At 39.9% G+C, this 21,235-nt stretch overlaps 1 protein-coding gene across 6 annotated transcripts in view; it reads right to left on the bottom strand.

The window, feature by feature from the left end:
* The window catches only part of gria3a (glutamate receptor, ionotropic, AMPA 3a), a 233,870-nt gene that overhangs the window by 72,711 nt on the left and 139,924 nt on the right, over positions 1–21,235 (bottom strand). For all 6 annotated transcript variants that reach the window (XR_009806454.1, XM_061897722.1, XM_061897724.1 and 3 more), the window contains exon 5: positions 1,850–1,903. Coding sequence is in view for 5 of the 6 variants with exons in the window: in XM_061897722.1 (XP_061753706.1) it covers positions 1,850–1,903 (54 nt within the window). In the remaining variant the exon portion in view is untranslated. The remainder of the gene's footprint in view (positions 1–1,849; positions 1,904–21,235) is intronic.

Here is a 21,235-nt window from a genome sequence, read left to right as displayed (position 1 = left end):
TGGTTTTAATAGAGTAGAGAATCAATTTTTGCTTTAAAGTAGTAGTCGTCTAAAGATGCTTGTAATTGTCCTGCAAAGTGACAGTACTGTACTGACCTGAATATCAGATATTCTGCTCACTGGCTTTGCAGTTAGAGGTGAGATAGGTAGGTCGTGAGTTCAAACCCTGGCCGAGTCATACCAAAATCTATACAAATGGGACCCATTACCCCCATGCTTGGCACTCAGCATCAAGGGTTGGAATTGGGGGTTAAATCACCAAAAAATGATTTCCGAGCGCCACCACCAGTGCTGCTCACTGCTGCTCACTGCTCCCCTCATCTCCCAGGGGGTGGAAAAAGGGGATGGGTCAAATGCAGAGGGAAATTTTACCACACCAAGTGTGTGTATGACTATCAGTGGTACTTTAACTTTTAACCTTTCTTTTTCAAGACCCGTTTAAATATATGTATATTTAAAAAAAAATTCAATTAATTAAACTTGCCCGACTTTTTTATGTAGTGGGGCACAGTTGTGTAAGTGACAGGAAGAAAAGCTCCGACTCATACAGAATGTGGACATTGGCTGGTTGGTTATGTTTTAATTAGGGCTGTCAAACAATTAAAAATATTTAATTGGGATTAATCACACTTTGTCCATATTCAACTCATAATTAATCGTAATGAATCCAAAATAGAATATTTTTAAATCTTAAATAGGAGTAACCTTTTAAAAAAGACACCCAACATGATGTGACTGGGCAATTTATTTGATTTACGCAAATATTTGTTTGATAGCGCAACAAAAAATGGACACAAACAGACGGACACACACACACACACATACACACACATGCAGGTCCACATGGGGTTTAATCCAGCTTTCCCTCTCCCCCATAATGAAATATTAGAAATACTATATTTTATTACATTTTCTCCAAATTCTGCCACTAATTCTCACTCTGTCTCGTCACTTTTTTGTCTGTCAGTTTGGTCTCTGAGGTAATTAAACATGTGTCATTTGCAATAACCCAAACATTTTGTGTAAAAAAGGACTACCTCCCAGCAAATTTGTGTTTTGCTTGATTGTGGGGACAGAAAATAGATCCCAAATAAGCAACCACAAGGTCAAAAAACAAGCCCAAAAACCACAACCCGTGACTCGCAAACTTTGCAAGCGACTTTAGAAAAAAAGTAAAGAGTCTTGGCAACACTGATGCTGTTGGCAGCTTAAGACTCTAGTGATGTCTTGTAGAGAGAGCAACCTGCCAGGGCTTCGAAACTAAACTTGCCATATATATATATATATATATATATATATATATATATATATATATATATATATATATATATATATATATATATATATATTTTTTATTTTTTTATTTAAATTTTTATTTATTTATTTATTTATTTTATTTTATTTTATTTGTCACACACACACTGGGTGTGGTGAAATGTTTCCTCTGCATTTGACCCATCCCTTTGTCCACCCCTTGGGAGGTAAGGGAAGCAGTGAGCAGCAGCGTGGGCTGTGCTCGGGAATCATTTTTGTGATTTACCCCAAATTCCAACCCTTGATGCTGATTGCCAAGCATGGAGGTAATGGGTCCCATTTTTTGTAGTATTTGGTATACAACGCAACATGACGTACAAACGCACAATAATCACACATTAAAAAAACCCCCAGTGCCGTCGCATTAACTTGACAGCATTAGTTTGAATGTATGAATGTACAGACCACATATAAAACATGAACTGTCTATTTGAGACTTTCTTCGGGGTTAAAGAACAGTGTCTTGTATGTTGGTTAATACGGTCCAAAATAAAATGATTTTGAAAACGTTTCAAAAAGTTGTATCATTTCTCACCAAGTTGGCAAGGATATAGTGGTATCCTCTGGTGTTTTTTCCTGCGGTCACCACCTACAAGGAAGAAACATACAGTGAGTCCTAGCTCCTGGCATCCAATACCGTTTTATAACCAAAACACATTAAAAACACAATGCAAGAAGGACTGACATTTGCAAGGGAACGTGTGAAAGCATTTACACACGAGTGTTTGTTTTGTTTTTTTCTTTTCGTAGGAGACACACACAGAGGAGCCGAGATGACAGTGCCTGTTCCTTTCCATTAACTTCAACAACTAAAATAAGGTCAAGGCTGCAGCAAAACTGCCCTCTCGCTCTGCATCTTCTCGACAGTGGGTCTCCTTCCTGCTCGCCCTCGCATCGCTGCCTTCTAATTAGAGCCAAAAACGTTGCAGTGCGCCACACACAACTTCTTCACCAGGCAAATCCTCCTTTACTTGTCCATATTTCGTGTGAGTCGGATTCTCTATAGCAGCTTAAAAATGGCACAGTGGAGGTGGTGAGTTTTTTCTTCTTCCTTTTCTCTTTGTGCTCTCCCCCACACTTTAGATAAGCACAGTCAGACACTGCAGTCCTTTTACTGTCCACAGTGTCTTCCTGAGCATACCACAACATTAGTTAAACCTGCACAACTAACTAATATCATCCAAGGAGAAGCATGGAAAAACAAAAATAATTTTGATGGGCAGTGGGCACCGTTAGTTAGTGATCTACTTAAGGCCTGTGTGTATTAAAACAAGGTGCAAACTTGATAGTGCATGCAAAGCTGCTCTGCTAAACTTGTATGATTGTTTCTTTTAAATGAGCAGAACAGAGAGCGCATCCCTTCTAGAGTGTCTGTCTTCATCAATATGCAGAATATATGCTAATTAACAGAATGCCCGCAATACTGGAAGGAGAAGATTCACATATTAATCATTAAGCGCTCACAATGTGATTTATCAAGGCTAAAACTGTTGTGCGGGTGCTATTTTGCTTCTTTATTTACAACGTTTGAGTTTTGGACCGCCGTAAATAAAAATATTAGATATAGATCGGTATAGCTCGGTTGGTAGAGCGGCCGTGCCAGCAACTTGAGGGTTGCAGGTTTGATCCCCGTTTCTGCCATCCTAGTCACTGCCGTTGTGTCCTTGGGCAAGACACTTTACCACCTGCTCCCAGTGCCACCCACACTGGTTTAAATGTAAAAATTAGATATTGGTTTCACTATGTAACGCGCTTTGAGTCACTAGAGAAAAAGTGCTATATAAATATAATTCACTTCACCTCACATATATTGTCTACTTAGCTATATGATTTTATAACAGCTGAATGTCTTAAAAGGGAACTGCAAATTTTTGGGGAATTGTGCCTATCATTCAAAATCCTTATGCAAGTCATGAACACAAATGTCTTACTTTTTTTAATACATTCTAATTTGTAAAATAGGGCAAGTACCAGGTGGCTAACAATGAATAATAATAATAAAGTCTTCAAAAAACATCTAAAGAACACCAACAATATTACCAATATTGCTTTTATAAACTCTAACGCAGAGGAACTACTTTTAGCATCGTCGTGATTACAGAGAGGTAAGTAGCTTATACAGCAGTCAACATACTGAGCCATGCTAAAACAGTTTTTATCATGAGTTTGCTATGTGACAAAGCCGCCGCCTGGTCCATGGCAGTTAGTAAGAATTCTCCCGCTGCGCGCACATCACTCAACCTGTTTACTAAAGAAGTAATGAAGGTGTTTGATCACCCCCCAAAAAGCAGAGAAGCTGTTGGACTTTGAACAGGGCAAGCTCTCTGTGGCCACATAATCCTTAAAATGGATTAAATTGTTGCATCGCCGAAAATGTAATTTCAGTTCTTATGTGTCTTGTACATGTTAAGAATGGACAATAATAAAGCATCCATCCTGAATCCATCCATTCAAGACTGAACTTGCTACCCATGACATTCGTCTATATGACAGAAATTGCGAGTGCAATAAAGAGGACGCAAAGGAGAATAGCCGATAACGTCCTTCTAAGTGAGCGATATCGACAGCAGCAGGAGTCGACCCTGTAATCGTTCCTGGCATAACCACCATTCATTAGCCTAATGACGCTACTGAAGTGCCAGTGAAGCTCGGAAGACAAGTCATCGCTCGTTAACGAAGATTAAGTCTCTACCGTTACCATGGAAGCCCGGATCACCATATGTCCAGCTGCGCTATTTGTCCTCACACCCCTCTGCTCCTAAAGCTTCTTTTCCTGCTGCGGGGTTCAACAAACAGCCTGCTACTCATGGACTGTGTGAGCAACCGCAGGCTACCAGACCTGGAAAGAGACTTGAACTTTTTAGGACTTTGTCATGGGATGGAAGCAGCATCAAGATTGTTGCATCTATTCAATTGCTTCATGGACACACACTTTGTGGACCTCCATTAAATTGCTGAAATCAGACTTTGCTCCCCCAAGGCGGTCCGATCTTAAGATGGCCATTTATTGCCGAGGATGACGCACCAAACTGACATGATTTTTACAGTTATTCTTTCATGTCGGTCGACACCCATTGTAATAGGTCTCCCATAGGTGTGACTGCATAATCCCAGTCTTAATTGGGGTAGGACTACCGTTTTGAATTGGAGCACCTTTTGCCACACTAATTAATTGCGTTACGCTGTTCCCTCGACGGCCACACTTATCCGTGTTAATGAGACCATTAATTTGTTGGTGGTACATGCCAAATATGACCTCAAACAGGTTTTTAGTAAAAAACGGGCTCAGTCCTTTCCCCTACATTGTCTTTATGACTGTTCCATTAAACTCTTCCCGAGGGCATCGTTACCAGTGGCAAGACTCTGCATTAAGTGACTATATTTCCTCGTCTCTCGTTCGCCAATCTTCCACTCCACTGGTGGCCGTTTTTTGTCCGTTGAGAAAAAAGAAAAAAATCTTTGTGGCCCTGTAATGACTATTGTGGTCTAAAACAGTGGTTCTCAAACTTTTTTCAGTGATATACCCCCTGTGATGATTTTTTTTAATTCAAGTACCCCCTAATCAGACCAAATACATTTTGGTTGAAAAAAAGACATAAAGAAGTAAAATACAGCACTATGTCATCAGTTTCTGATGTAATGAATTGTATAACAGTGCAAAATATTGTTCATTTGTAGTGGTCTTTCTTGAACAATTTGGAAAAAACGATATAAAAACAACTGAAAACTTTTTAAAAATAAACAAGTGACTAAATTATAAATAAAGATTTCTCACATAGAAGTAATCATCAACTTAAAGTGCCCTCTTTGGGGATTGTAATAGAGATCCATCTGGATTCATGAACTTAATTCTAAACATTTCTTCACAAAAAGAGAAATTTTTAACATCAATATTTATGGAACATGTCCACAAAAAATTCAGCTGTCAACACTGAATATTGCATTGTTGCATTTCTTTTCACAGTTACATTCATATTTTGTTGAAGTATTATTCAATAAATATATTTATAAAGGATTTTTGAATTGTTGCCTCTTTTAGAATATTTAAAAAAAATCTCACGTACCCCTTGGCATACCTTCGAGTACACCCAGGGGTACGCGTACCCCCATTTGAGAACCACTGGTCTAAAAGACATAAATGTGAAGAATAGTTATCCTTTGCCACTTACGGATTCAGGATTTCTTCACTATCTTCTGCTGCTGATTTCACTAAATTAGACAATGCTTATCACCTGGTAAAAATTTAGGAGGGGGATAAGTGGAAGACCACTTTTAAAAAATATTGGACATTTTGAATATTTAGTTATGCCTTTTGTCCTCACTAAAGTGTCCCATGTTTTCCAAAATTTAATTCGCGATGTCCTCAGGGGCATGATCAATGAATTCTGTTGTGTTCCTATCTTTTCCACAAATCTCCAAGAACACGTCCACTACGAAATGTCCACCTTGCTGCGGTTATTGGGGAATCAGCTATATGTCAAAGCTGGGAAGTGCGACTTTTACTCGCCATTAGTGTCGTTTCTGGCGTTCATCTCAAGCCTGATCCCGCCAAGAACCAGGCAGTGGTCGAATAGTCATCTCCCACATCAAGGAAACACTTGCAAAGGTTATTGGGTTTTGCTAACGTCTAGATATGATTAATCCTCAAGAGAGCTGCTGGCCATCTTTCTCGTGGAGGCGACCTTCATGCCGTTTCTGGTCGTCATAGATCAGGGGTCGGGAACCTTTTTGGCTGCGAGAGCCAAGAATCCAAATATTTTAAAATGTATTTCCGTAAGAGCCATAAAATATTTTTTTAACACTGAACACAACTAAACATGTGCATTTTTAAGTAAGAACAACATTTCTAGAGTATAACAAGTCTCTTATTCTTTGTAATAACATTGTTATTCTGAAGCTAACTGTGGAGGGGGCGTGGCCTGCAGCGAAGCAGGGTGTTGCCAGGACCAGCCTCGAAATCAGCGAAAGGTGCGTAGACGGCCCACCTGGGCCTTGTTATCTCATCCCCTGTCACTCTGTTTATAAGCAGCAGCCAGGAGTAGAGATGGGGTTGGAGCTGGAGCCAGAGCGCGAGCGAGAACGAAACAAAAACACAATTGCTGGAAACCAACTGAGAGACTTATTGAAAAATAAAAAAATATTGTAACCCTGAAACAGGCTCTCATGTCGGTGTTTGGTGGTCTGAAGAACCCCCAGGAGAGCAAGCACTAACCTAACCCATAATAAAGAAATCACTTCTTACCCTTAATGCAACTTCTTGAACAAGTGCGGTAGAAAAAGGACGGATGGATTCAAATGCATGAGCATGTTTTCTATTTTGATCGTTATTTTTAACACTTTGATTACAAGTGGAATTATTCATTACTTATTGTGTTAAGCAGTGTCAACTCAGATTTATCCGAGAGCCAGATGCAGTCATCGAAAGAGCCACATGTGGCTCTAGGGCCATAGGTTCCCTACCCCTGTCATAGATCATACAAACCTGGCATTTATAATGACTGCTCAAAGACTAACTACTGCCAAGCACGCTGGTCACGGTTTCTCACACGCTTCAACATCTCTACTACCTCCCGCAACACCAAGCCAGATACCTTCTCCATATTTTACGGACCTGCCGCTGAGTGTAGTGTATTTTTTTATTTTTCCTCATTCCTTATTTGAGTGCTCTTTTTGTGATTACTCTTATTATGTTTGCTCTGTGTTGGGATCCTACTCCGGCTAAGATGATCCATCTGTCTCATGTTCCCAATTTTCAATTTAAAACGACAGACATGCGCCGGAACGCCCGTCACAAACACTGCTTTTTACAGGCTGCAGGATGTGTTATGCCAGATGGAAACTGTGCTGCTCCGGCTGCAGGACCGTAAATTATTTGTTTTTCATGGAAGGTAAAAAGTACAGGACTGGGAAGGAAGAAGTGCAAAATATTGGAGTTTCCTGAGGACAACGGGAGGGTTGACGTGTATGCATGTGACCTATTTATCCATTATCATTGTAAATTACCCGTATAAGTATATCATTAGTTTCTACAGAATGCTCCGACACAACTACAAATAGAGTTGTAGAGTCTTTTATCTTAACTAATGCACCATGAGCCAGGTGCAGGCACACAACAAGCTGCAAATTAAGCTACAAGACCCACAGCACCGTGTACAACTTCTGTTTTTCACACACTTTACTCTCACACCACAAAGGCCCTCATCGCGATTCCAGTAGTGGAAGCCTCAGCTGCTATGAATGCATTGTAACATTTTCTGCATATTCTATCAGTGATAGGCCAGCAAGGCCTTCTCTGCTGGCCTAACGCAACCAGAAAATCATGATCATAATTGAAGATACAATTATTTTTTAACCTATTTTCCCTAAATATCTAAAATTATTCATATCCTTTTCATGTCATATTATGCTCCTATCAGCGCTGTTGTTTTTGGTTATAGTTTGTATGCAATCAGGATTCAGCTAGCCCATGTTGCCTTGCTGTACCAAATCTGCCAGAGGCCTTCACAATCATCAATGCGGGCGTTTGTGCACTGTAAGCGAATGGACACATACAGGTGATTGACAGTTGTGATAGCCAATCAGATCACAAGTTGTTGACAGTAGCTGTTCTGGTACAACCAAAAGTTGTAAACGCTTGTTGTTAAGTATGTCATGTTCGTCATTTAATGAACATTGTTACATGTGTATTTGTCGACATCATGTGGTCAGGGCAGTTAATATATATTTGAGAAGTGTGTACTTTGAATCAAACTTTATTGACCGGAAGTTTGTTGTAATTGCTGATGCGTTATTTAATTTATTTTAAAATGCGCCAGAAAATAACTCATTTTCTATACGGTTGATGTGATTCAATGCGCAGTAGGGTGTAAATGTGTTCCTGTATAGTATTTCTCCAGCAATGATTATGTGGTGACATCAATTACGGTATTTTGAGAGGTAATCATTGAAGTCAAAGATCACTGAAGGCCTAGGTGGGAAACGCATGGCCCACCACTGTATTCTAGATAACGACACATAGCGTTGCTGTTGAACGCTGATGGTTTACAAAGAAAAAAAAGTTCAGTCCGATGGTAACATAATTACAATTTGTAATACATAGTAGTTATAATCAAAGCATCATTGTTATATTATGTGCAGATGTGGATGCTTCACACCTACAGTACATGTACTGTATCAACATGATATGGTTTGGGTTCAGAAGAGATAGGAAAAAAATGTTTGCAAATCATACACCTATCACAGTCACCAAATGTGTACATTTGGAACTGAAACTGCCCAAATCTCTTTTACCAAACAACACATATTTTTTGACATGTTAGTTGAACAGAATAGTAATTTAAAGAGGACCTGTGAGGATTTTCCTAATTTCTAACTTATAAATGGTGTCACAATGTTGGATATTTGTGTTCAACAATGCCAAAGCCTCAAATCATAAAGTTCATCCATTTTGACATGAACTGGCAAACAGTTTTGGACACCTATGAATGCTCTGTTTTGCAGTCTTCTCTTAAAAAAGTGGTCCCAGTGTGATGTCACACTGTGGTGGACGTACCTATGTGGGCATTTCTAGTATATGATCTCGGCTAGCCTCCTCCCTCTCTGTTTTAGGTTGTCAGACTGTTGTATCAATCCTGGAGTGTGAAGTTTACCTAATGTTCTTACCGGTGAATCTGTTTGTGAAATCTATTTTGACCGTGTTTTAAAAAAGAAAAAACAGAGGGACGAGGGGTGGGTTTGAGGAGACACTGCTGCCGCTATATTGCGCTGCTCAGCCATCCACAGCCCCAGAGGAATTAAGCGGTGGTGACGGCGTTGATTCGAGGGTGGGGGTCGTGTGTGCATATATACCCAATTAACTTTGGAAAGATGATGAAATGTTTTTATATGGACTGAGGCTGATCTCAAAGTTCGACCACAGGTGTTGTTGACAAAAAGGAAGGACAAAAGCGGCCATCTTTGAGGAGTCCTCGGGAGAGTTTCTTCAGAACAGCCTGTTCCTGATTGTGTCAAGGCCATTTGAGGGAGTCAAATCGTAGATCAAAAAGTTGTTTTTCTTTGAGAAGACAAAAAAGTGACTTATTTTCTCTGTTTGTCCATGCTGGATTTCTTCAATTCCAATTTAATTATTCCTTCTCCGCAAGTTTTTCCAAGATGTGATCCATTTTGCGATTCAACTCAGAAATTGCCGCAGTCTGTGTTCCCACAGCACGACCCAATCCTTCCATTGCGTTGAACAGCCATTAGGCCCCCTTGAGTTGCTGCCATTGTCTTCCGAATTTGTCGATACACCAGAGCAATGCCCAGCCCAATCAGCAAGTACCCTGCAATCACAGCTCCAAATAGGTAGATGTCTTCGACGTCATCGATGGACAGGGCTGAGAGGCACATAATCCTCCATTTATCCCAGGAGTCTCTCACGTACCCCGCAGCAATGATTCCATCAGGGCAGCCAGGCTCCCCCGAACCTCTTTTCCTTGTCGAAAAGACTGTGTCAATTGCGTCGAGAGTCCAGCTGATCAAATTCATATTTGATGTTTAGATTAGAGGACAGCGCAAAGAAAGAGGCTTTAGAAAAGTTCAGACAAAGACAAGACACAGAGAACAAGCAGGGAAGGAGGGGGCGGAGAAAATTTCAACCGCCTCTACCAGAGGCAAGGCAGAACGGACAGAATAGACATGTCTTCTGTCTATTCCTTCCTGCTAAATAAATCCATTTAATAAAGTCAACAAATAAGGCAACGAGAAAAGTATCCCTCACTTCTCTTTTGTAAAGTAAATCTACTGTATGTACAGCAGATATGGGCATCTACATCAACAATATGATTCAATAGCTGGACAGGACAAAAAAACAAAAAAACTATGTCCAAATGTCCAACTATGCAAATTAAACAATGACGTCATTTACAGATTTCTAGTACAACATAGCTATCTTCCTTACTGAGGTTTTGAATTTCACGTTTCATGTCTTTCCTGTCTTCTATTAGTGTATTTGTACTGCAGGGGGGAAAAAAAGCATGTGGGCATAACAAATATTTTTAGGATCCTGATGCTCCAGTTCCCTGCTCCCCTGGGATCTCTGCTTTCTTTCTCTCAGTGCTTGAAACCACCAGAAAAGCTGGTGGAGGTCAGCGGGGTGATCACAGAGAGAACAGGAGACTCTTATTGCCACACGTACTCAGGCCGTATTAGGACTGGGGAGGCACATCAGAAATAGATAAACAAATACATAGTACATTGGGGAAAAGGGAAGATAAATAGATGCACTTGCTAATATAGTATTGGCCCAAATACATGATCTGTCATTTTATCAGACAAAACTTAAAACAAAGGCTCTTTTGTAATACAACAACTGCCAGATTGCAATAAAAAAGATCACGTTTGTTTGACTACTTTGTTATCTTAACATTATCATCACAACACCTTCTCTGTTTGCTAACTCGCTACCAACCTTTCAGACACTGTATCTGTCATGGGTGTGTGTGTGAGTGACAGGAAAAAAAACCCAGTCTTCTCATACTGATGTACATGTACGGTACATATCTGTAGACCACAAATATAAGACTGTGTGTCTTTTCCAGACCTGTCTATCTTGTACTTCGGTCAATACTGTAACAGCTTGCAAAAATGGATTAAAGGATTACTGAATTATTGATAAGTTGCATTAAAACTCCTGACAGTTAGTAATACCATTTCAAATAAAAAAATATTGTAAAATATTGTGGTTTAATTTTTTGATGGATGTTTTCTTCTATTCAAAACATGTATTTATGTTTTTGTCGCTATAATATACATCAAACTGCTTAATCAATTATCATGATTTTGACGGACTATTGTACGCTACTGCACATGTGCAGACTTAATTTGGGATAACGTAATGTTAAATATATTTTGTCTGTTTGTCAATTTAAAAACTAAAACGGTTAAAACAATTTAGTTTACTTTTTCATGACAATCAACAATAGAGTGATAATAATGAAAACTGTGATCATTTTGTTAACAAGAACTGGTAAGAAAAAGTCCCAAGTCCCAAACAAGTGATAAATAATTTTCATTAGAAGGTTGTAGCAGGTCACAATTTTCAGCTTTGGACTCTTTCATTAATGTCTATTTACTGTAAAAAACGGGTTTGCTATTGTCCCCTTTTACTTAAAACCTTTAGTACTTCTTAGTATTGTGCTGATATAGTTGTGTAAAACTGCACTACATAATTCTGAGAGGTATATACTGTACAGACTGTTATGATGCGCTGCCCGTATCACGTTCTGTTTGGTTTTTGGACTCCCTCAGTTCCTGTTTTGTGCACCCCTGGGTTTGTTTTCTGTTTCCATGGCTGCTTACTGTCTTCACCTGTCGCTGATTGGTATTCGGGATGCTCAGTTATTTCCCGAGCACTAATCGGAGCACTATTTAATCCTGCCTTTACCGGTCAGTCAGTCTGGCTTCCTAATTTGCTGCAAGCAACAGCTAACGACGGTTTGATTCCCGTCAACGCTAAGCTCCTTTTGTTTGCGAGCTCCCACGTTAGCCCCCTTAGCTTTTGCTTTCCGTGCTATGAGCACGTTTTTGTTTGTTCCTGCCTGATTTATCGTTTGAATAAATAATTTCCTACCTGCACACTGTGTCTAAAGTCCTTCTGCATCTTGGGAGAATCGACCCTTGCATCACGATGTGCCCAGATCGTTACACATACATCAACATTTGCATTAAAAAATAAGGGTTTTTAATTTTCATCGCAAATCATAATTAAATCAGTAAATAAATAATATATAAAACTACTGATGTCCGATAATGGCTTTTTGCCGATATCCCGATATTGTCCAACTCTTACTTACCGATTCTTATATCAACCGATACCGATATATATAGTCGTGGAATTAACACATTATTATGCCTAATTTTGTTGCGATGCCCTGCTGGATGCATTGAACACAATGTAACAAGGTTTTCCAAAACAAATAAACTCAAGTTATGGAAAAAAATGCCACAAAGTGCATTATTTTTTTAACATGCCTCAAAACAGTAGCTTGGAATTTGGGACCTGCTCTCCCTGAGAGAACATGAGGAGGTTGAGGTGGGGGTGTTAGTGGGTAGCAGGGGTGTATATTGTAGCATCCCGGAATATGTGATTGGGCCGGCGCTCAAAGGCAGTGACTTTAAGGTTTATTGGCGCTCTGTACTTCTTTCTCCCTATGTCCATGTACCATTCATTACAGCGGCGTTTTAGTCATAAATGTTTTGAAACTGATACCGATAATTTCCGATATTACATTTTAAAGCATTTATCGTCCGATAATATCGGCAGTCCTATATTATCGGACATCTCTATATAAAACACAACGTGAATCACAACATACTCTTACTAACCACTACGCCATCAACCTTGACACATATTTTGTTGTTAACATATGATATAGTATGAAATACAAAACCCAAAACCAGTGAAGTTGGTATGTTGTGTAAATGGTAAATAAAAACAGAATACAATGATTTGCAAAACCTGTTCAACCTATATTCAATTGAATAGACTGCAAACGCAAGATACTTAACGTTCGAACTGGAAAACATTGTTATTTCTTGCAAATATTAGCTCATTTGGAATTGATGCCTGCAACATGTTTCAAAAAAGCTGGCAGAAGTGGCTAAAAGACTGAAAAAGTTGAAGAATGCTCATCAAACACTTATTTGGAACATCCCACAGCTGAACAGGCTAATTAGGAACAGTTGAGTGCCATGATTGGGTATAAAGGCAGCTTCCATGGAAGGCTCAGTCATTCACAATACAAGGATGTTGTGAGGGTCACCACTTTGTCAACAAATGCATGACCTAACCGTCAAATAGTTTAAGAACAACATTTATCAATGAGCTATTGCAAGGAATTTAGGGATTTCATCATCTACGGTCCGTAATATCATCAAAAGGTTCAGAGAATCTGGAGAAATCACTGCACGTAAACAATGACATTACGGACCTTCTATCTATCTATCCATCCATCCATCCATCCATCCATCCATCCCTATATCCATCTATCTATTCATTCATCCATCCATGTATCTATCCCTCAGGCCGTACTGCATCAAAAAGCGACATCAGTGTGTAAAGGATATCACCACACGGGCTCAGGAACATTTCAGAAATTCACTGTCAGTAACTACAGTTGGTCGCTACATCTGTAAGTGCAAGTTAAAACTACTAAAGCCATTTATCAACAACACTTCTGAAACGCTGTCGTCTTCGCTGGGCCCGAGCTCATCTAAGATGGAAAAGTGTTCTGTGGTCTGACAAGTCCACATTTCAGATTGTTTTTGAAAACTGTGGACGTTGTATCTTCCGGGACAAAGAGGAAAAAAAACATCCAGATTGTTATAGACGCAAAGTTTAATAACCAGCATCTGTGATGGTATGGGGGTGTATTAGTGCCCAAGGCATGGGTAACTTACACATCTATGAAGGCACCATTAATGCTGAATGGTCCATACAGGTTTTGGAGCAACACATGTTGCCATCCAAGCAACGTTATCATGGACACCCCTGCTTATTTCAGCAAGACAATGCCAAGCCCCGTGTTACAACAGCGTGGCTTCATAGTAAAAGAGTCCGGGTACTAGCTGAACTCGGCTGAGATAGGCTCCAGCACCCCCTGCGAACCTGATAGGGACAGGCGGTAGGAAATGGATGCACATGCGGAGGATGCATGTGCATGTATGAGCAGGTCTGCCCCACACGGGTGTGAAAACGTCACAAGACAGAGCAGCTTGTGTAGGTAGGTCTTTATTGTCATTGCAACAAGTACAACAAAACTTTGTTTTCAGCATGAACCTGTTCAAGATTAGACAAATAAACAGTGTACAGGGTTACAGAACAAGAACGCTGATGGGTCGCCATAAGGCGCCCCGTAAAAGATGGGAAAAAGGTAAACGCTGGGGAAGGATGAGTAAAAAATACAATCCAGACTGGGCTCCTAAGGGCGCCCAGTTCGGAGTGAGAAAAAACCTCCATAGCAAAGCACATATACATATTGCAACATACATCTCGAGATATCTAGTAACAGAAGGAAGGTAGTTCAAGGTCATGGTGGTAGGTTGCAGCTCTCAGACGCTGACCATCCATTCATCACACCTACGGGATTTGCGTCGAGGGCGTTGGATTGGGGAAAGGGAGGGTGTATGTGTGGCGTATATATATTTTTTTGTGGCTGTGTGTGTGTGTGTGTGTGTGTGTGTGTGTGTGTGTATAAGCCCATTGTGTGTCTCTGTTCCGCGGCTTTGATGTGTTTGCCGTCGCTAGTCCAAAGTTCACAATAACAGGTGTTTGTCCATGAGAGACAAAGAAGGGAGTTTGTTGTGTCTTCCTGCAGTGATCTTTGGGAGAATCTTGAAGCTAGGGAAACAATCCTAGTTAAAATGATTTGTATGCGAGCGAAAATAAAATTTGCTTTTCACTCTAAAATTGTCAATGACTGGTCCTCAAAAACTGCGGGGTAGACAGTCCGATGTAATCCACAGTTCTTCCCGCACCATCCAATCATTTGTGGCACGTTTGGGGTACTTTGAAGACTGCCAGCAACTTCCAATTTGCCGACAAACCAGAGCAACGCTTACTCCAATCAGCAGATGTCCTGTTGTCATAATTCCGAATAGGTGGATATCTTCACGTCGTCGACAGAAAAGGGTCGCCAGGCACGCGGCCCTCCTTCTTCTCCCAAGAGTCCGTCGTGTATCCAGCAACAACCGCTTCGTCACGACAGCAGATCTTGTCAATTTTGTTGAGTCCAGTTAAATAGTTCCAATGTTTAGATTTGGAGAGCAGTGCAAAAAGAGACAACAAGAAAGTTAAGACAAGACAAAACAAAGAAGCAAGCAGGAGAGATAAGGCAGAGGAAAGGGGAGCGTCCACCCAGATGAGCTCAGGCCCAGCGAAGACAACAGCGTTTCAGAAGTGTTGTTGATAAATGGCTTTGGCTTTGCATATTAGTTTTAACTTGCACTTACAGATGTAGCCACCAACTGTAGTAGAGGAAGTACTGTTGCAATGATACTAATAATTTAGTACCGGTACTAAAATTATTTCTGTACTTTTCGGTACTTTTATAAATGAGGGGGACCACAAACAATGCATTATTGGCTTTATTTTAACAAAAAATCGTAGGATACATTAAAAATATGTTTATTATTGCAGTTAAGTCCTTAGATAAAATAGTGAACATACAAGACAACTTGTCTTTTATTAGTAAGTAAACGAACAAAAGCTCCTAATTAGTCTGCTGATTTATGCAGTAACATATTGTGTCACTTATTATTCTATTATTTTGTCAACATTATTAAGGACAAGTGGTAGATAATTAATTATTAATCTTCTTGTTCATTTATTGTTAATATCTGCTTACTTTCTAGCAAAGTTAAAGTACCAATGTTTGTTACACACACACTAAGTGTGGTGAAATTTGTCTTCTGCATTTGACCCATCCCCTTTTTCACCCCGAGGGAGGTGAGGGGAGCAATGAGCAGCAGCGGTGTCACGCCCCGGAATCATTTTGGTGATTTCACCTCCAATTCCAACCCATGATGCTGAGTGTCAAGGGCGGAGGTAATGGGTCCCATTTTTATAGTCTTTGGTATGACTCGGCCGGGGTTTGAACTCACAACCTATCGATCTCAGGAAGTGCGTAGAAAGGCAAGATTGTTTAATAAATATTTTTGCAATGCCTCCACGGTTTGATTAAAAATTTCAGGGCCGTATGCCAATCCCAAATACACAATAGCAGATACATATGGGTAAGAAAAGTTGTTTTTTTGTATTTAGTCCCTCTCTCAAGCATGTTCCTCGTTTTGGAGCCCAGCGTTGACTATTGCTTGCATAAATAAAGAGGTGCCACTTGTCACGTCGGGGCTTTCGCAGCTTACTCCCAAGAATGCAGACAGACTACTCCGGACAAGGCATGCAGGTAAAAATATGATTTATTCCTCAAGAAATCAAAGGACTACAAAACAGAAAGCTAGCCGGCAGAACAACGTGCCTGATCACACTCGAAGCTAAACTAACACTTAGCATAAACTATGGACGAGAAAAACGTACTAACTGTAGCACGAACAAACAAGACTTATGTAGCAAAGCATGAAGCAAACAATAGAGACAAGGCAAAACTCACGTAACAGGTGCTTGTAGCAAATAAGGACGCCAGGCTGACTGACCGGCAAAGGCAGGCTTAAATAATGCCTCTGATTAGTGCTTGGGTAGGAGTTGAGCGGCCGAACACTAATCATGAGCAACCATGGCAACCAAAATAAACTCAGGAGGTGCACAAACAGGAACTAAAAGAGTCCACAACTAATACAAAACACAAAAACATGATCTGGATCAAGGATCATGACACCACTTAATCAAAGCTGAAGTCCTCTGACCGTTTCCTGCAAGGCTGCAGATCGCCACAATTTTGTTCAACGCATAAATGACCTGGCAACGTCAGTCAAAACTGAAAATTAATATCTGTGCAAAGTCAGACTTTCTCAGGTTTACCTAATTATGTCTCCGATGAGTTTCAGGCTTTTTTGTGCTATTTGATATTAGGCTGCACTGTGAATATTCCCAATGGAATCAAGTCCAATTACGCAGACAGAAGCCTGAGTGTTGTGCCGAGCTGGATGTGTGCCCGTGTGCCTTCAAGAGGATTTGCCTCCCTTCCCCACTGATGGAAAATTCTCTTTGTAACACCGATACGCTGTCGTCTGCCTTCAACGGTTGATGAATATCCCAATTCAACCCAATTATTGTTCCGTTACAACCAAAAATTGTCGAGTTTGAGTGGACTGCCAAAAACTGCATCAAAGGATGAATGACAAGAAAAGGGAAAATATATCAAACACTGACCCAAATACAAAACTCAAAACCAGTGAAGTTGGCACGTTTTGTAAATCGTAAATAAAAACAGAATACAATGATTTTCAAATCTAAAACGTTCGAACTGGAAAACTTTGTTATTTTTTCCAAATATTGGCTAATTTGGAATATGATGCCTGCAACATGTTTCAAAAAAGCTGGCATAAGTGGCAACACATTCTGAGAAAGTTTAGGAATACTAATCAAACACTTATTAGGAACATTCCACAGGTGAACAGGCTAATTGGGAACAGTTGGGTGCCATGATTGGGTATAAAAGCAGCTTCCACGAACTGCTCAGTCATTCACAAACAAGGATGTGGCGAGGGTCACCACTTTGTGAACAAATGCTTGAGCAAATTGTCGAGCAGTTTAAGAACAACATTTCTCAACCAGCTATTGCAAGAAATTTAGGGATTTCACCATCTACGGTCCGTAATATCATCAAAAGGTTCAGGAAATCTGGAGAAATCACTGCACATAAGCAGCAAGGCTGAAAACCAACTTTGAATGCACGTGACCGTCGATCCGTCAGGTTGTACTGCATCAAAAACCGACATCAGTGTATAAATGATATCACCACATGGGCTCAGGAACACTTCAGAAAACCACTGTCACTAACTACAGTTCGTTGCTACATTTGTAAGTGCAAGTTAAATCTCTAATATGCAAAACCAAAGCCATTCATCAACAACACACAGAATCGCCGCTTGCTTCGCTGGGCCCTGGTTCATCTAAGATGAACTGATGCAAAGTGTAAAAGTGTTTAGTGGTGTGATGAATCCACATTTCAAATTGTTTTTGGAAACTGTGGTTGTGGTGTCCTCCGGAACAAAGACGAAAAGAACCATCCGGACTGTTAAAGGCGCAACGTTTAAAACCCAGCATCTGTGATGGTATGGGCGTGCATTAGTGCCCAATGCACGGCTAACTTACATATCTGTGAAGACACCATTAATGCTGAAAGGTACAACCAGGTTTTGGAGCAACATACGTTGCCACCCAAGAAACGTTATCATGGACCCCCCTGCTTATTTCAGCAAGACAATGCCACCAACGTGTTACAACAGCGTGGCTTCATAGTAAAAGAGTGCAGATACTAGACTGGCCTGTCTGTAGTCCAGACCTGTGTCCCATTGAAAATGTGTGGCGCAATTTGAAGCCTAAAATACGACAATAGAGACCCCGGACTGTTTGTTGCTGTACATCAAGCAAGAATGGTAAAGAATTCCACCTGAAAAGCTTCAAAAATGGGTCTCCTCGGTTCCCAAATGTTTACTGTGTTGTTAAAAGGAAAGGCCATGTAACAGTGGTATAAATGCCCCTGTGCCAACTTTTTTGCAATGTATTGCTGCCATTACATCCTTAGTTAATGATTATTTGCAAAAAAAACAATTTTCTAAGTTCAAACATGAATTATCTTGTCTTTGCAGTCAATTCAATTAAATATAAGTTGAAAAGGATTTGCAAATCTCTACTAGAGTTTTCGTGCATATTTTTACGTGCTATTGTAATGTAATTAAGTTACCATCGTTAGCATTTGCAAATATGCTAACATGTTTACAAATATCTATGTCAGTTTTATTAACTTACAATGAGATTCTTTTTGTGTATTTCAGTTTTGTAAATTCACCAAAACGTCACTGTCAAGTTATTGAGCCTGTTTAACTGATTGGAGAACTAGCTTGCGCAGCTAGTGGGTCTATGACGATGACTTCTGCTTTGTTTGATCATCTGTTTGACTGCCGTTTGACAGGCATCGTTTGGAATCAAATCAAGCATGCAAAACATTTACAAACTATTTCGCACCGATATGTGCGGCTTATAGTCTGGTGTAGTTAATACATGCAAACACATTTATTTATTCTTAAATTTGATGGGTGCGGCTTGACTACTGGTGCGCTCTATATCCCGTAAAATACGGTAACTAACTACCGTAGCTAAGCCTGGTGATCACAATTATCAGATAATAAAAATATTCAAGCGACAGCTAAAAATACAGCTCTTACTTATCTGTACACTCCATTCTCCACTTGTTATTTATACGATCTCTGATATGAATCATTTAGTATAGCCTGGGGGTTGAAACTGCTGTTTGACATACACATTAGTCATCACTTCATATTCTTATGCTTTTCTGCTTGTTTACATTTTAGGTAATAACTTTTAACAAGGCTGCAAGTATAGCAGAACATCTCTGGAGCATTTATTGTTTGTCCTTCACAATGTTATATAATAGTTAATCTATTGCCATACCTAACACCGCTGTAACTATTGAGAATATAAGCCTCTCTGTAGTCTCTACAGATACAATTGTTATGTAATTTGGTGTTCCTTCATATTATAATATTGTATATTGTTAAAAAAGAACTACAAACAATGACAGGTTTTATGATATTATATTTCATTCAACTGTAATGTATTTCCCTCCTGTTGGTTAAATGTGTTGATGTGTGTGTGGTAAAGTGCAACAATGCAACCCTTTAGGTGGATCATTATCCATTAGGGGATGTTGGTCGACTTGTAACTATTTTAAAATGTCTAACTTATTTTTCAATAAAATATATTGGAAATACTAATTATATGTTTTGGGGTGCAACATGATATAAATATTAACTGGCAGGCAATATTTTAGTAGCATTCTTAACTTTAAACAAAAAAAATGCAAGTTAAAACTTTATTCCTAACTTTACTGAAGAATGATAAATGTGTAATATGGGACATCCTTGATGGCTGTACCTCCCACGTATCATTTTCTCAACATTTCGTGTTTTCTGTAAGTGAAACTATTATTGATTACAGAAATGTTTGAGTACATTTCGGTGTCTGTAAAGGATAAATTATATTTACATGTTTTCTTAAAGGAACAATTGTTTTGGTTTTCCTACTACTCAGTTTACCACGGATGCTTTAGTACAGATTGATAACAAAAACGGAGGTACGACTGAGTTACGTCACAAAAGCTGCCCAATCAAGTCTTTACTTTATGCATATGTCTTTTTTACTGCGCATGATATAAATACCAGCGTGAAGTAAACTGCACAAACGTGTGCGTTCAAGTATTTTTCTTCTTAGCCACAATAACAATCCAAAAGTGTGAACGTAGCAAAACACAGCTGTGGAAGGCGGGGCGTGGTCCGCGTGCCGCCTGTGGGCAGGGCATGCGCAGGAGCCGGCTGGAAGCAGATGACAGGTGAGTGGATACCTCAGCTCGAACGAGTTATCTAATCACCTGTCTCTTTATTAGCAGCGTTGGTGACCGCAGAGGGCGGCTGAAAAGCCAGAAAAGGAAAGCACGGCTGAGCTGAAAAAGCACACGAGCAAAAAGAAAGAATTCCAGAGAGAGAAAGACATTTTGATGGAAACAAAATAAAAAATGTTGTAAACTTGGCGACCAGCCTGATTGTGCTTCATCGGTCCAAAAAGAATCCCATGGCACAAGACGTTTACAACATCATTTTAAACAACACTTATTGAGTTCATGAGCCAGAAGTTTTGTTTATAGACGTTTACAACATCATTTTAAACAACACTTATTGAGTTCATGAGCCAGAAGTTTTGTTTATCTCCAACTGGAACATCTCAAAATTGGACCTCTAAAGCTCTGAATGGCATAAATCCCCTCTTCCCAACAGTCTGGAACACACCAGGAGGTACGGCGTAACAACATGCATGTCCACAGTCCCACTTTTGTGTGACTTCAGAGGCATCTTTTTTCAGAATAGTTTGGTAAAAGTCATAACTTCAGGTGCATTAGAGCCAGGTAACAGAGCGGGTGATGATTCTCATCCATTCCATTCACAACTTCAGGATATTTCTTCCCTCACGAGCTGAGCATCTCTGGGCCTCATATTTTCCTCCACAACTCTAGACAGGCCAAACTGACGCAATATGGCACAATTCTCAAAAGCTCCTGGCCCTTTCCACTGTCTCTCTTTGACTGTGCAGTGTGCAGAAAAGGCTGCAGGCAACTGACCCTCTGCCAACAAATTTGAAAACCACTGTGCTTCTGTTATTGATGAAAGGCTTTAAAGGTGTTGACAGAGG

Source organism: Nerophis ophidion, linkage group LG04, assembly GCF_033978795.1.
Source record: "Nerophis ophidion isolate RoL-2023_Sa linkage group LG04, RoL_Noph_v1.0, whole genome shotgun sequence".
Lineage (NCBI taxonomy): Eukaryota > Metazoa > Chordata > Actinopteri > Syngnathiformes > Syngnathidae > Nerophis > Nerophis ophidion.
Note: the sequence above shows the minus strand (reverse complement) of the source record. Positions and strands in the feature narration are given on the sequence as shown.